The sequence below is a fragment of the Capsicum annuum genome, chromosome 8, assembly GCF_002878395.1.
Source record: "Capsicum annuum cultivar UCD-10X-F1 chromosome 8, UCD10Xv1.1, whole genome shotgun sequence".
Classification (NCBI taxonomy): Eukaryota; Viridiplantae; Streptophyta; class Magnoliopsida; order Solanales; family Solanaceae; genus Capsicum; species Capsicum annuum.
The window spans coordinates 34,508,009-34,525,493 of NC_061118.1; the positions used below are offsets into that span (position 1 = coordinate 34,508,009).

Consider the following 17,485-nt stretch of genomic DNA (forward strand, 5'->3'; position numbering starts at 1 on the left):
TTGCAATCAAATAATAATTTTGTTGTATGAAATTACATACTTTTCTGATATATAATTAGTTTTTTACTTGAATTGTATTTTTTATTTTATGATATATACAAATAAAAATTTTTTGCACATTCAGATGTTGAAAAACAAACAGCTTTAATCATTTAGTTTTCAAATCTAGAGACAACATCTTAATCATTCAGATGTGCATTACTTCTGAATCTTAGAAAAAACTAATGCAGACTTATTCTTGTCTTACAATGTAAGAAAAGATGCTCATTGTTTTCACCCTCCTGACCACGTAGCAGAGACCTTGAACAAATCTGAAGACCTCTTCTTTGTAACTTTCTTAAGTTAAAACATGCACTCCTTACCACCAAACAAAACAAGATGCCTTCATTGCAATTTTTGTTCTCCAAGTTAGTTTCCAAGGCCCTACCCCGTTTATGGAGCTTTTATGATTCATGAACCAATAAGCCGATTTTATTGAGAAATTACCTTTTCACCAAGGCTCCATCTGAGTCTATCTGGTTTCCTGTAAAAGTTCCTATAAGTTGAATCATGGTAACAGAACTTTCTACTTCCCTAAAAGACAAGGTTCTTCGCTTGATTCAAAACTTGGTTTATATGATTGCAAGTTTGGGCGCTTATAGAGTAGAGATCAGGAAAAGTGGATTTCAAACTAGTGTCACCAATCTACTGATCCTCCCAAAAAGTTGTCTTACTACCATCCCCCACTGAAATCACCATATTCCCCAAAAATCATTCCACAGGTTTCTAATGCTCTTCCATACACGGCATCCAAAAGTACTTTTCCGTTTTTTAGTGATGCATTGGCATTCCATTTCATATTTTTGATTGATGAAATTTCAACAAAATGTAATAGCCTCATTACTGTACCTCCATAAACACTTCCGTAATAAGCTCTTATTATGCAATGTCAAGTTTTTTATGCCCAATCCCCCCTGTTTTTTGCCAAGAGTAAGTACATCCCATTTTACCAGATGAGTACTACCATAAGAAATCTCTCTTCATACTGTCTATCTTTTTTTCCACCCCTCTTGGGATAGGAAAGCAGACATCATGAATGTAGGGAGGGCATCCAACACAGAACTGATTAGAGTTAACCTATCCCCAAAGATAAGTACCAAGTTTTCCACATTGCCAACTTTTTCTCGCATCTTTCAACGACCTCATTCCATAGGATTTGCTATTTGCTCCCAATGGCATACCCAATCCTAAATTGTTTGTAAGAGACAGAATGTTTGGCACTTGGGAAATGGGAAAGATAAAACTCTTGCTCCAATTAACATGTAAACCAGATAAAGCTTCACATCTCCATTCATTGAGCAAAATTTTAATTAATCTCCCTTTTTCCCCATCATTCAATCCCCTCACGTTCCATGATAGAATGTTTATCTTCATTGAACTACCACTTCACATCTCCATTCTTTGCAGCCATTATTTTTCCTCCTCATTCACTTAAGACCATTTGAGAATTCAAAAGAAGGCCTCCAAAACACTGTTTCAGAATACAGATTCTGGTAAAACTCCAACATAGCTCTTTTTATGCCTTCAGGTTGCACAACATCTACATCTTATATTACCAATCTATCAATGGTATTATATCTCCTGTGAGCAGTAGCCATCCTTTGAAAAAATCGTGTATTCTACCACCTTATTTAACCACAGTACTCTTGATTTTTGTCTCCATCTTGCTTCTTCATTTTTTGCAAGTTCCTCCGACTCTACCATCACAGTTGCCCTAATTAGCATCTCATCTTCATTGAGGTCTCTTCCATTTTAACTTGACCAGCTCAGCGAGCTCATTTAACAAGCTGTTTTTCTTGTTAACTAGCTCCCCAAAATTTGACTTGCTCCATTCCTTAAGTTTATTCTTCAACAATTTTAGCTTGTTGCTTAATATGAAATCTGGACAGTGCTGAACTTCAAACTCAGGACACCAATTTGGAACTAATTCCTTGAAGCCTTCCACCCTTAACCACCCGTTTTCAAATTTGAAATATGACTTTCTATGCTCCCATTTGCGCACTCCGACAAGATAGGTGTATAATGAGAATGAACTCGAGGTTAAAAATTTTGTTTGATATCTCTGAAAGCCTCCTCCCCATCCATATAATATACAAATCTGTCTAGTGTAGCAGCATTTTTATGATTAACACCCCTAAACATAGTAAACCTTCCCTGTTATATGGGGGGTCATGATGCTCCATATCTTCAATCCAGCCAGAGAAGTCAGACAATACATTAGTATTTCTTATGCAGTTTCTTCTTCCACACATGAATCTGTTTGTGTTGAAATCCCCACATGTAACCCATGGACCAGCACAAAAACTTCTAGCTGCTGCAATCTCTCCCAGCATCCTAATTTATCAAGCCTGGTGTGAGACACCAGAAAGGCACCATTTGAAAGTCTGTTGCACAGCTTCAAAGCTATAATAAGTGCCTGAATACATTCCTTTGAAAATCAGAGTCCCTTTCCACACTCTATTGTCCCAAAGAATTAAAATACCCCCACTGCTACCTTGAGCTTCTAGAAGTCCACACTTCATCCATCTATACAACTCCATAGTTGTTTAGCAATTGACTCCACATTCTCATCAGCTTCCATTTTATCCTCTTGAACTTCCTGCATCTGCATGTCAACCGATACTGCACCATGAACTTGCATAAATTGCATGTTCGGGAGTTCAGGTTGTGACCAATTTCCTTTATCCGAATTGTCATCCGCAATTGTCATGTCATCATTGTCTTTTTCCTTTGTTGCTTCGATACTTTTATTCCTCGAATCAACAGAAACAGAAGAATATACGTGTGGAGTTTCTTCCTTCTGCCGCTTATTTGTTTCTTCCCAGATCGCAAGGCTTTTCAGATACTTTGATGCCAAACCTTTCAAATGTAAAAGTTGCTCATCCATTGCATGATATCCTTCTACCAATAGCAACGGAGCTGGTGAAATACTTAACTTGATCTTGCTCTCTTCTTCCACTTGGGCCAAAAAATTAAATTTGCTTGGGCGCTAAAAATTTCCAACATGTGACCCAAATATATCCAGGTCCAAACCAGGATAAAGGTGAAAGGGGATGGGAGTATGGTTCTGAAGGAAATCGAAGTATTCAGTCAGGGTTTAGTATACACCATTCCAGTGTGGTGTGAGATCCCGATGACAGTCAGAAAGCTAGAGGATAAAGAAGAAGGTCTGGGCTCTTGTCCAGCGGTCAATGAAAATCAACAGTCTCATTCTAAGCTAAGGACAACAAATCTTAAAGAAGGGCATGTGGGCACCTCGGTGGATGGGGGAAAGTTGAATTGGGGGTCATGTGGTGGTGAACCAAAAGGAAGACGAAATATCAAACATCGGTTGGCCCACAATAGAAGAAATAACAGAGTAGGCCTCTCTATGGACCCAATTATTGCCGAAAAGGTTCATCAATTAATTGAAGTAGACCAACCACTGGACTTATTTAATATCGAAATACAAGCCTTCTCCGGGGCTAGCACTATCGATAAAATAGCTCAAGAGGAAATTTCAGCAGGAGTTCTTAGCCCTATCGAGGATCAAAGAGAGAAGAACAATTGGGGAGAAATAGTGGTTCACTGTGACAAAGAAGAATTAGAGCCAATCCAAGATGCTAGCCAGGGAGAAGATACCATCACAGGCACAGAAAAGGTAACTCCATTGAGAGTTCTATTTCCAGAGGACAATCCCAAAACAACAGCACCAATCTAGATACAGGAACATATCCTCAAACTGAGCAGAGAATTTGGGGTCAGCTTTAAAGGGTGCGAAGAGAAAGCTATTGAGATGTTTCTCAAGATCGACAACAACAAGCAATAAAATAAATTTAGCCAGTCAGAACTGAAAACTTACAAGAGGAAAGGACGGAATGAACTGAAGAATCTAGAGTTAGATACTATCTTCATAAGCAATGGCTCAAGAACTAGAGGGGGGCAACTAGCTATTAAAATGATAAATGAAGCTCAACATAGTTTCATGGAATGTGAGGGGGTAAAACTGTGGGAGAAAGAGAAGAATGGTAAGGAACATGCTATTAAACTGGAAAGCTGATGTAGTCTGTCTTCAAGAGACAAAATTGAAGGGGGATATTTCTAACTTGGTGAAAGAAATATGGGATAACAGATGGGCTGATTATGTACAACTAAAGGCAAGTGGAACAAGGGGGGGAGTGGTGATCATGTGGGATAAAAGAATTTGGGAAAGGGAATTGAGTAGCGCTGGGATATGTCAACTGTCAGGGAAAAATCAAGATTTCAAATGGCATATAACAGGGACTTATGCACCAAATGATAGGATATAGAGGGAAGAGACTTGGTGGCAGCTAGGGGTAGCAAGAGGACTGTTTTATGGGCCATGGATCCTGGGGACTTGGGGACTTCAACACAGTCAGGTATCCATCAAAAAAGAGGAACTACAGTAATATAAGAAGTAGAGCAATGGCAGATTTTTCTGATTTTATTGAGGACATGAAGTTGGTAGATAGGAACCTAATAGGGGGGAAATATACATGGAAAAAAGGGGAAATACACACAGAAGCTGCTAGATTGGATAGATTCTTGGCTTCTGAAGAATGGGACACCAATTTTAGCTGCATCAAACAGTCTATACATTCACCCGTGCTACTACAGTCTGGTGATTGGGAGCAGTCTAGGTCATATTTCAAGTTTGAAAATTGGTGGCTTCAAACAGAAGGTTTCAATGACAAGGTCAAGAACTGGTGGGAGTTTTTTCATTATATTGCCAGGCCAGACTATTTTCTAATGGCCAAGTAAAAGGCTCTAAAAAGAAAATGAAAGGAATGGGGCAAAACCATACAGGGAAATCTAAAAATGCAAAAAGCTAATGTGTTAAGCCATCTAGCTGATTTAGAGGAGATTTAAGAGCAAAAAGTTCTAACAGAAAGGGAAATAGCTTCAAGACTTGCTCTTACTATGGAGCTTGAGGATATTGCTATGCATGAGGAGACAGATTGAAAGCAGAGATCTAGAGCCTTATGGCTTAAACAGATTGGAAGCAGAGATCTAGAGCCTTATGGCTTAAACAGGGTGACAGGAACACAAGCTTCTTCCACAGGACAGCAAATACCCACAGAAGAGCCAACTCCATCGACAAACTGAGAGTTAGAGGCGAAGTCATTCCAGAAACCGAAGAGATCAAAAAGGAAATAGTGGACTACTATGAGAGGCTATACACAGAGTCAGAAGACTGGAGGCCGCAGTTAGATATGAGAGATTGCGCTAGTATTGATGCTGAAGATTGCAACTTCCTGGAGGCTCCTTTTGAAGCTCAAGAAATATTGTATAGCATAAAGGCTTGTGCTGGGGACAAAGGCCTGATGGCTATTCAATGGCCTTCTTCAGCCAGTGTTGGGATAATAATATTATCCGTTATGATTTGATAGCTGCGGTTCAGAACTTCTATATAGAGGGGACATTTGAGAAAAATATGAATGCCACCTTTATCGCATTGATTCTTAAGAAGGTAGGGGCTATAGAGTTGACTGATTTCAAGCCCATTAGCTTGGTAGGAGGGGTATACAAGATCATAGCCAAATTGTTAGCCGAAAGATTGAAAAAAGTCACTCATAAACTAATAGACAGGCAACAAATGGCCTTCATCAAAGGAAGGCAGATAATAGATGCAGTGATGATAGCGAATGAACTGGTGGATTCAAGAGTAAAGAGCAACCAACCTGGTATCCTATGCAAACTTGACATTCAGAAAGCATATGATCACTTGAATTGGAGCTTTCTTGTGAATATACTACTGAAGATGGGGTTTGGGACAAGATGGATAAGCTGGATCAAGCAATGTATCAGCACTGTCAGAGTTTTAGTTCCGGTTAATAGAAACCCTAATGGTTTTTTCCCTTCTCAGAGAGGTTTGGTTTGAGGCAAGGGGATCCTCTTTCTCCTTTCTTGTTCATACTAGCAATGGAAGGATTGAGCAATCTCATCAATACAACAAAGTCTAAGGGGTTAATCAGAGGATTTCAAGTAGAGAATAGGGCGGAGAACAACCTAGAGATCACACATTTGCAGTATGCAGATGACACACTAGTATTTTGTGAAGCTGTAGGAGAACAATTCTTAGTTCTAAGGGCCATTTTCATAATTTTTGAAACAGTTTCAGGGTTGCACATCAATTGGGATAAAAGTTACATTTACCCCATCAATGAAGTAATAGAGATTGAAGAACTAGCTGACACTTTGGGGGGACAGGTGGGGGAGTTACCCATAACTTACCTGGGAATGCCTCTAGGAGCAAAAAGCAAATCAAAGGAAATTTGGAGCGGAGTGATAGAGAAGAGCGAAAGAAGGTTGGCATCATGGAAAAGTCAATATTTGTCTAGAGAGGCGAGATTGACTCTAGTAAATAGTGTAATTGATGCTTTACCAACCTACATAATGTCAGTATTTCCGGCTCCAGCCAGTGTGATCACCAGGATTGAGGCAATCAAAAGAACCTTTTCTAGGAAAGGCAGTGACGATAAGAGAAAATATCATTTAGTCAAGTGGGAGGAGATGACAATAAACAAGAAGATGGGGGGTGTGGGCATAAGAGATCTAAAGATCCAAAATCGAAGTCTAATGATGAAATGGCTATGGAAATTTGCATCTGCAGAGAATTTTTTTATGGAAGGAAGTGATCATTGCCAAATATGGCATGGAGGATAAGTGGATGACAGTAAGGGTAGATTCGCCATATGGATCTAGCTTTTGGAGGTCCATCAGGAGTTTATGGGATATAGTGTTAGAAAGATCAAACTTCAAAGTTGGAAACAGCAGAAAGATTTCCTTCTCTTCTGGAAAGACAGATGGTGTGGCCAGTATTCATTGAGCCGAATGTTCCCAGATCTTTATAATTTATGCCAACTGCAGCAAGTAACAATAGCTGAATTATGGACTGGCCAAGGATGGGAACTTACATTTAAGGAGAAATCTGAACGATTGGGAAATAAGCTGGATAGCAGAATCCTATGTCACAATTGCACAAATCAACCATCTATCTGGGAAGAGGACTCAATGGTCTGGAAGGAGGAGAGTAATGGATGCTTCACTGTAAAATCTGCCTCCAGAGATCTCAACACTACAGGTGTCTCGGAAACAGAATGGCCTTGGAAGATAATATTGAGAACCAAGATACCTTACAAAGTAAATTGCTTCACTTGGTTGCTGGCCAAGGAGGCAGTTTTGACACATGAGAATCTGAACAAAATAGGCTTTCACCTATGCTCCAGGTGTTTTTTGTGTGAAGAACAGGTAGAGACAGTCAACCATCTCTTTTTACATTGCAAGTGGACTGACCAGCTATGGCAAATGTTCATCAATATGAGGAAATTAATATGGGTGAAACCAGGAAGAATTAAAGAGGTGTTGAAGAGCTGGAATAGGGATGGAAATGCAGCTAAAAAAGAGGAGATGGAAGATTGTCCCCACAAGTATATGGTATGGTGGGCAGTATGGAAGGAAAGAAATCAAAGATGTTTTGTCGGGAAACGGAGCAACATTCAAAGATTTAAGTTTAATTGTTTGGCTTTGTATTATTTTTGGTGTAAACAGGTAGTCTTAGATCAGCCAAAAGCTATTAACACAGCTATAGATTGGTTGTAATCTAGAAGATATAGGGCTCTAACTACAACACTTTTGTAAGGGAACTACATTATTTTGATGTAGTCGACTTGTGGATACATATAGATTAACTGTTACTTTTCTCAAAAAAAAAAAAAAAAAGTAGCATTTGAACTCTTTTAAAGAAAAATATTGGGGATAAATTTGTCATAGAATGAATTATCTTCAAACAAGCATGACGCACATGGTCCTCGTCAACAACACACATATTTGTGCTATCTAGCAGTTCTTCTTCAAAAGGTTTTTGAAGCCAATTCTGCTCTTTGTCTAATATTCTGAGAGATTCATGAACTTGAAATCCGGCCTCCATGTTTCAGTTTCAGCATACAGCTTTTGATAAAAGGAGATAATTTCCCATTTAAATCCTTCTAGATCTATCGCGTCAACTCCTTCAAACTCTAGTTTGTCAATATTGTTTAATCTTCTATGTGCAAATTGTCATTCTTTGAAAAAAGAAGTGTTCCTATCACTTCCCTTCAACCATAACACCCTAGATCTTTATCTCCGGGTTGTCTCCCCATACTTTGCAATATCATCAAATTCCATTGTCAGGTCTTGCCTTTGACAGTAGGTCATTATCAGATGTACTTTTTTGTTCCTGTAACTTATCAAAGTTAGCAACTCAGCTCAGTGATTCTGTCTTTTTCTTTTCTAAGCTCTCATAATTAGAGCTCCACTCCTTCAACTTGGTTTGTAACAACTTCAGTTTGTCAGCAAGGATAAAGTCTGGATGACCTTGTACCTGAAAAGTCACCATGCCTTTACCTCTTCTTTAAAACCTTCCACTTTCAGCCACCAGTTCCACACTTGAAGTAGGATTTCCTGTACTTCCAGTCTCCACATTGTAATTAGACATTGTTTTATATTCCTAAATTTCTCGCCCCATTCTGTGGAAAAATGGAATCTATCAAATCTTGAGGTGATTCCTTGATTATTCCCCCTATTCCAAGTGTAAGAGCCCCAAACCAAAGAGGGATCAACAAGCTGCAAGCCATTGATGATCTCAGAGAACTTTATCACGCCCCTTGGGTGGTTGTGGTCTATGTTACTTGGACTCTTCACTTTTGGTGCAGCACCCGTGTCAACACGACGTGGGTGTGGGTGTGGGTGTGGGTGTGGGTGTGGGTGTGGGTGTGGATGTGGGATCCGTACCCGATCTGGTCAACCAATTTTGGGTACTCTGACCAAAATCGACTGGAAAAGTCCGGACAGATTTAAGAAATTTTGTAATCAAAACAAAAGATAAGGTGAAATTGAAGAAAATGGAATACCTTGTATATAGAAATTTCTATGTTATTGCTTTTCTTTTTATCTCCTTCCAAGATTTTCTTCTTGAACAACATTTTTTCCTCAAGTTTTTCATATAATATCTCATAATTTATGTTTTATAACTCTATTGTTAGATATTTAAATTATTTTTTGCCGAATCCTCGCACCCATATCCATCCCTAGATCCATATATCCCCGAATCTTTAAATTGAGACCGCGAAGGATCCGACCTTTAGATCCGTACCAGTATCGGACACCCACACCCGAGTACGAGCAACTTAGGTTGTGGTTGTTGACCCTTCCATTGGAAAATCTAGTGGTGTAAGCAAACAACCCAATAGCCCACTTAATTTTTTCACTTGACAAGTTAACATCTATCAGGATTCAATCTTGGCTTAGTGAGCTTTCCTCGTTGAATTTATCTTCTCAATTGTTTTATCCTAAATTTTAAGATTTTCACTTGGCCACTCATAGATCACCGCAATTAGCAACCTTTTTTTCTGGCATCCTAGTGATCTCCTTTGAATGGTATGTTCCTTTGTCTATAAACTTCGAGGTCTCCTATTCAGCAGTTCATTCCTCACTTCCCACAAACCCAATGTTTATGAATTTTCTACCACAAACTTTATTTAGAAATGTTCCTCTCCTAATTTTTTTTTAAAAAGGACTCATTTTCAAACTTAATAATGTATATGACAGATCTTTTGTTATTTTTCACTTCTCTTATACTAAGCTAATTTTAGCATTATCTAAGCTAATTTTTGTATAATCTAATACTATTTGCTACTGCGGGCTTTATGCAATCAATCGAATTTAGATAGATATCCCTTCAATATAGGCCATCGAAAGGATCTCGGATCGTTAGAGCTTGATAAAGCGGGTTGTAGTAGAAATTGCCTGGAAAAGTTGTCAGAGAATGAATGTTTTGCTTATTTCTATGTCTCAAGTAGTCTAGAGAGAAGGGAGAGTCTCTCTCCACCTTAGAAAAACTTTTGCTGAATGACAATAGCTACATGTCAGCAGCAAGAAAATATTGAAATATTTCACTTCACGTAAAACAATATGCAAGTTAAATTATGGAAACAAACTACCTGACTCCATCATTAGGAGAACGCGTAAGTTGCACAAGTGCTTCCAGAGCTCCTGCCTCTTGTCCAACTGCTGCATTGTTACTATTGCTATCTCCATGCGCAGCAAGATTTGCGAGTGCACGGGCAGCCTGGAGAAACAAAAAAAGGATATCATCACACAACTGAACACCAAATGTACGAACGTAGACTTCACCAAATAGTCCATAAAGTGAAAGCCAAAACATTGCAACACTGACCCCACAATTTAAGCAGCCCTTCTCTAGCAACAGATTATACCAGTCCTAACTAGAAGATGTTGCATGTAAGCACTCGCACATTAAGAAATAAAAGGGGCACAAGGACAGCACAATATCAGAGAGAATTTTGCGAATAGAATTAACTAGAAGCATGAGAAATTCATATCTCTCAGATATACCCTATGCAATGAATCTGCATAAGGTACAAGCATGTACAAGCCACCTCCCCTGAGGACCCATCGCAAATATGTCGAAAAGGAAAATGATGTTCTAGTCTCATAATACACACAGGTTGGTTAGTGACCTATCAACTTGAAATGATGCCTTTTGGTAAAGCACGGCGCGTTTGATGCACGTAAAAGCTTGTTCGGACTTACTCTTGCATTCAACAATTTCAAAGGGATTCTCAGACCCGAAATATAAAGTGATATGGTGGGGAAAAAACATAGAAACTCTCTGCTCGTTATCGTGAACAGTCTGACAAAAATTGCTGACTACAAAGTCTGAAGGAACTGAACCTGCTCTTGAACTCCTTCAGCTTTGCAGTTTTGAGCAAGCTTTACTAAAGCATGTACACCACCTACTGCTGCTACTTCCATGCTACATTTGTCGTCTGCCGCCAAATTTGCTAATGCACCAGCAGCACGTTCCTAAAATGTGGCAAAAACAAGCAAATTACTCACAGAAACATGACCTGACTACTTTCATTTTTTATGTGGCATAAGTTGCAAGTAAGAATACAAGGCATGGGTGTTACATATGCATATGCCTTGCTAAAGCACGTACCAGAACTCCCTCACCACCAGTGATGGACCATTTGAAGATAAGATCAACCAGAGCTTTTACACCACCAGCTTCAGCAATGGCAGCCTGTAGTTGACTTTTGTTTAGCAGGAAGCAAATTGCTGAACAAAAAAAAGTGGCTATTAACCTGACCTTATGCTCTTCCCCAACTGAGAGATTCCACAGTCCTCCAGCCGCCTCTTCTGCAGCCAGCCTATTCATAGACCTTGCCAAAATTGCTAGGATGCTTATCCCACCTTCTTCTGCTACAGCTTTTGCAACATTGGCATTCACAGATAAATTTGCTATAGCCTACACATTGAATTGAGATGCATACAAATCAATCTTCGACATGAGAGCAAATAACTTTAGCAAATTTTTTAACCATTCATCAAGTAGTGACGAGGGGAGGGAAGGGGGGGAGGCAAGCTAATGGATACTCTTCAAAGACAGAACTGAAATTAATAGAACAACACAAATATGATCTAGCAAGACAATTCATGAACATCTAACATAAGAAGATATACAAAATCAAACCAGACAGTTGGCCATAGGATGACAAAGAAGTTTCACCTTTGCAGCTTCTGTCTGAAGCCCTTCCCTCCAAGATTTTGCAAGATTAAGCAGGAGACCTATGCCTCCATCTCGCATAACTGCTTCAGCCCTTCCACCATGAATACTAGCATTTTCATCATCAATGACAACAAAAGTTGCCAGGCCAGTGGCTGCCCTTTCTTGAACTTCCTCTTGAGTGCTACGCATTAAACTAAGTAACAGATAGGCACCCTGGCTTAGCCAAAAATTGTCCAACCCTTGAGGATTGCTTTCAGCAATTCGCAGAAGTGAATGAGAAAGGATCCATTCCAGCCAATTCATAACATCATCCATTTTTCTATTCTTGGTCTTTAAATTTCTCCACTCCACAAATACATTCCTCTCGTTATTTGTAGTATCGGCAAATAGTGATGCTGCTACTTTAAAAATGTCAGTGAAAAAAGAAAGCAGTAGTTTACCTCTGAGGTTGTTATTGGAAACAAAGTTGGCGTCTTGCTCGAGAGCGGGGCAATATAAGGCGCAGAAGACCTTTAAGCATAGTGAGGATGAAAACAGTCTTAGAACGGGATTAGGAATTATATCTGTTCTAGAAACATCTAAGCCCATCAGGTTAGGCAGTTTACTCCAATTCTCTAAAGCCAAACTCCAGTTCATATTAGTCGTGCCAGCAACCGACAGGAAGCGAAGAGACAAAACGTTTCCCAAAGCCACCTCATCAATGTTGAGACAATCGATGAGACCAATGTCCACCAAATCCCGACAATGCCTAGACAATGCATTGATGGCATCTCCATCAACATCACGAATTCCAGAAAGTCTAAGTCTCCGGAGTTGAGGACAGCAAATAGCTATTGCTTTTATTGCATCACTGCTTATCTTTTCACAAAAATCAGGGCCAAGTTGCAAATTTTCAAGTGACTCATGTCGAGCAGCAATTACAGACAATGTAGCATCTGTGATCTTGCGGCAGTAATCACCGCTGATCTCATACAAACTCTTAGCCTGAAGCTGTATTATTGCATCAGCAGATTCAGCACCACGAAATCGAAGTTTCTGAAGATTCTTACACCTAGGGGCAAGAGAAGCAGCAGCAGCAGAATCACACTTATGAGGACGAAGATCCAAAACCTGCCACAAGCATGGTGATGTGCCTAAATTTCTCCAAGTACGACAGGTGGATGACAAGCTTGCTCGATCACGATAGTTCAAACACGAAAAGAGCTGGATTACTGTATCATCCGGCAACCTAGTCCAATCAACTATCCCTCTCTCATCCAAAGCCAAACACTCATCGACCTCAGGACAATCCGCCTTCTCCTGTCCCTTCCTTGTCAATTTCCTCCTAATCCTCCTGTTCATATCTAAATTTGTGACTCACACAAATTATTTCACAGCCGGGGTTCTTACACCACTAAGGAACAAAAGGGAAACTTTTAAACACTAGCTGAGGAACAAAGAATCAGTAAGAAACTAACAAGTGATCAAGGAACAAATCCTCTCCACATAAAAGCTTTTCACCTCAAAACACACAATAAACCCTAGAAAAAAACAGAAGGTGATACCTTTACCAGCAATCAATACCCACTCACATAGCCAAATGAGAACCCCAAAACCCCAAGAATTACAACACTCTTTAATCTCAAAATGAAATCCCAAAACTAAGCAAAGACCTCACAAAGGATGCTCAACATACCCTAACAAAAAACCAACCAACCAACACATACATTCACACCACATCAAAATTCAAGATTCATCTATAACCAAAAGGATCAAACCCCAGATACCAGCAAATCCTCAATCTTCAATGCAACAATTATCAAAGTCATAACCTTTTCAACAAACCTGACTAATTAGGCTTTGTGGGTGTCACTAAAAACCCTTTAACTTCCACACTAGACATTAATCAAATGTACTTAAAAACCCAACAAGAAAATCTGCATTCAACAAAAGCTTCAGTACCTAAACTCCAATACTATCCCAAAATAACAAAATTCATACTATAAGATATCTATTATTTGGTATAGATTGGATATAGGGGTTGTAGACAATCAAGATTATGACTTATTTATATAGAGCAAAAAAAGGAAAGCACGCCAAACCCTCAAGGCCAAATTTGTCTCCACCTATTTCTCCTTCACCTTATGGGTATTGCCCCCTAAATGTAGAGAACTAATACTGCAAGCAATTATAGAAAGAGGGAGGGGAGATTATTCCGGAGATTTTTTGTATTAATAGGAGATAAATTTGCCTGCAAAAGGTAGATTGTAAAAGAAAAATAGTGTTGAGTGTTTTTTTTTCCTTCTTTTTTCCCTTTTGTTCTTGCTTTTTTCTTGAAATTGAAATGGAAATTGTATTACTACAAATAAAATTGTGGTCAACAAAAAATAATGACGATTATTTATGATTTATTTATTTATAATCTGCTAAAGAGCAAAATGACATAACTATCATTGTATCATGAAGCCGGATGTTTCTTCTTGTAAAATAACCATGCATAATAAATGTGTTCTTTTACCTGGTTTCAATTGATATGTATGTTTTCCAATTTATGTATACATAAAGTATACACTTAAATATATATAAAATTTAAATAAATAGACACATATATTCTACGTGGCGATACATAGAATGCAAATTATCATGTTGGACGCATGTGTCTATTTATTCAACTTTATATAAGTTTGAGTGTATATTTCCACTACAAGAAATATTCGATTTTAAGATATGATGATAGTTATGACATTTGACTCTTTAGTAGATTATAAATAAACCATAAATAATAACAATTATTTTTTCTTGATCACAACTTTTATTTCTAATACAAGTTTCATTTCAAGTTCAAGAAAAAATAAAGAACAAAGGGGGAAAAAAAAACAATGCAACACTAATCTTGTAGTAAAAGAGGTTACGTTTCTTGTAGTGAGAGATCTTACCTTTATCTAAGAGATAAAGAGGCCATATTTTTATAGTAATTTTTTTTTTTTTTTGCGTTAGATATAAATTGTTAGAGCATTGACTGTTTTGATGAAGATATGATTTTTATAACTACATACTCTTCCATAATAGTCTACTGCAAGAAATTAATTTGAAAATTATAAGCGAGAACCAACAAACTTGAGCATCTAAAGTTGGTGCAATGATGATTTTTTCCTTGCATAAGTATCAAGTCCTGCATCAACAAAGATAAAAAATTATATTGTGGTTATAATATAGCAAAATTATAACAATAGTGATAGCTTGATTCATTTAGCAACTGTTAGGGAGGTTGATGTATTTTTATCGCTTGGTGAAAGATTATAGCTTGTGCACATAAGATAGTAACGAGTGAGCAATGCACTCTACTTACTATATATTTCAATTTATTTATTTGTTTTTGTATCAGAAGGCATTTCAAAGGCTATTAGAACTCTAAACATTTCTTGAAAAACTTTATCACTTGTCATCTTATCCTTCCTCTTGACCTTATTATATTGATTGATATTTCGATGGTACTTTCTAACTGTAGTTCATGTAATGCCTGTGCATATGAACGTTAATTGGAGATAGAAAACATGTTAGGTAGATATATATGCTCACATTACAAGTCCGTATTGTATGAAAAATAATAAGAAGGTAGAATATAATGAGTAAATGAAGACGTTATATTTTAAATGAGATGAGATATGATCGGCACCAGATACCACCAACTCACATCAAGCAAACTATTCCACACGGATATCGTATCGCTTGATATGATTGACCTAATTTAAAGAAACATATTTTTGATCATATTTATTTATCTATTTTTTTGGTTGTAAGTATAAATATTGATCCTAATAGAAAATTATGTCAAAATAATTAGATTTAACATATTGAAACAACCAAAATAAAGAAGGAAAACATAAAAAATTAAAATAAAGAATTTTTTCTACGAAAAACTTGAGAAATTTTATGTGTACCAACATATATCACCATTATTCATTTAGTGCATGAATTAATAGAACTTTGATCTGCAATCAATTGTGTAAGCTCAAAGGTATTGAGACATAATATAATGAATGGACGAGTAACTAAAAGATAGAAATAATAATAATAATAACAACAACAACAATAATAATAATAATACATTAAATCAATTTAGATTGAATACACTTGGCAACGACCACAAACATTTAAAAAATGAATTTTAGCATGGGCATGGTGTTAGCAATGAAAAATGGAAAGGAAAAATCGATCATCAAATTACTTCACAAAAAAATTGTGTTTTGACTTCAAAAGTTAGTCTTTTTTTTTTTTTTTACGGTAATCACAAGAGATATAAAATCAAAAAAGTTATCCCAATAAAGCGTGAAATAGTAAACTAAAAAAAAAATTATCGAGTTATAATAACAACTGGATATTTGCAATTAGAAAAGTGGATGCGAATAAAGCCATTGATTATTTTCTATGAAAAAAGGAGGAAGAAAACAAGCACGAACAACACTTTAGTAGCTTGTTCTGCTAATTAGGAAATGAAAACTTTAAAAGCAATTAGTTTTTACCAAGTAAATATTTCATAAATTTAATTAAAAATACTAAAATTAAAGTCGTCAAATCTAAATAAAACAAAACAACTTCTCTGTTCCATCGCTTATCCCTGAACTAGAAAAATTAGAACTAATATAGCATTTATTGAAAAAGTGATGTATTTATACCCCTGTTATATAAATGGCTCAAATATACCTTTTTCGACTAAAAAAGGTAAAAAAAAATAATTTTATATTCTTTATTTTTTATTAAAATAAAAGCCAGAATGTATGTGATCCTTCTTGCTTGATGCAGGATATGTTAATCATTCTCATAAATGAATATTTTACCTTTTTTAATTCAACTATTTTATTTTCAAAAATATTTTATATTTAACCTCTATATTAAATCACCATTAGCTTAGCACGGGCGCCAGTCGAAGGGTGACTCATGTCAGTGTCATTACAAAGAAAAAAAAAGTATAGAGTTTAGGGGTGTAAAATTGACAAATTGGGCACGTATTGAACAGATTAATATGAGCTGAATAAAAAATCAAGTTGGATCATGATCCGTTTAAACTGAGGAAATTGCACCAATTTTTTTCTAAGTGTCCGATCTAGAATTTTTATTCCTGTAAATGTTCGATCTTAAATTTTATCCCCACTCATTTTTTTCTTTTTGAAAATGACCTTGAAACTAAAAATTGAGTACATATTTGTACAAATAATATAATATAAAAATATTAAAAATTAAAATAAATTATAAATAGAAGCTGTTAATTAAAAATATAAAAGCATTAGGAATTTTTTTTCATCACATGAAAAAACTTGAAACTAATAATTCTAAATTTTGCTTATGCAGTGGTCAGTTGTGCAGGTTTATCGTCATGAGCGTCTACCGCATGGTTAAAATTACATTATAAAGTGAATAGATGAGGGAGTAAAAAATAGCAATGAAAAATGAAGGGGAGGGGAGGGTGGCGGAAAATCGACTACCGAGTTGATTCATAAAAAGCTTATATTTTGTCTTCAAAATTTAGGATCAAATCTGGACAGTAATCGTAAAAAATAGAAAACAAAAAAGATTATCGAAGTAAAATGTGAAAAATTAAACCAAAAGAAAAACTTACGAAGTAATGATGATAACAACTGGACATCACCAGAAGAGTAGATGCGAACGTGATCATTGATGATTTTTTAGGATGAAAAAGGGAGGGAGGATGAGCACGACCAACACCTTATCGGCTTGTTATGTAGTTAGGAAATGAAAACTTTAAAAGCGATTATCTTTTACCAAATCAAGATTTGATGAAATTGATTAAAAATACAAAAACATAAATATCGCCAATTTTAAATAATACAAAATATTTCCTGCATTTCATTTTTACTTGACCTTTATATTAAAAAT

At 36.8% G+C, this 17,485-nt stretch overlaps 1 protein-coding gene across 1 annotated transcript in view; it reads right to left on the reverse strand.

Annotated features, from left to right (window-relative positions):
- Positions 1-13,973, reverse strand: part of LOC107845077 (protein ARABIDILLO 1) — a 29,379-nt gene extending 15,406 nt beyond the window's left edge. Inside the window, exons 1-5 of the mRNA XM_016689350.2 lie at positions 11,612-13,973; positions 11,192-11,350; positions 11,042-11,125; positions 10,774-10,905; positions 10,020-10,147 (exon numbers count right to left, since the gene is read on the reverse strand). Coding sequence (XP_016544836.1) covers positions 10,020-10,147; positions 10,774-10,905; positions 11,042-11,125; positions 11,192-11,350; positions 11,612-12,952 — 1,844 coding nt within the window. The 5' untranslated portion in view covers positions 12,953-13,973. The remainder of the gene's footprint in view (positions 1-10,019; positions 10,148-10,773; positions 10,906-11,041; positions 11,126-11,191; positions 11,351-11,611) is intronic.
- Positions 13,974-17,485: the final 3,512 nt, after the last annotated feature.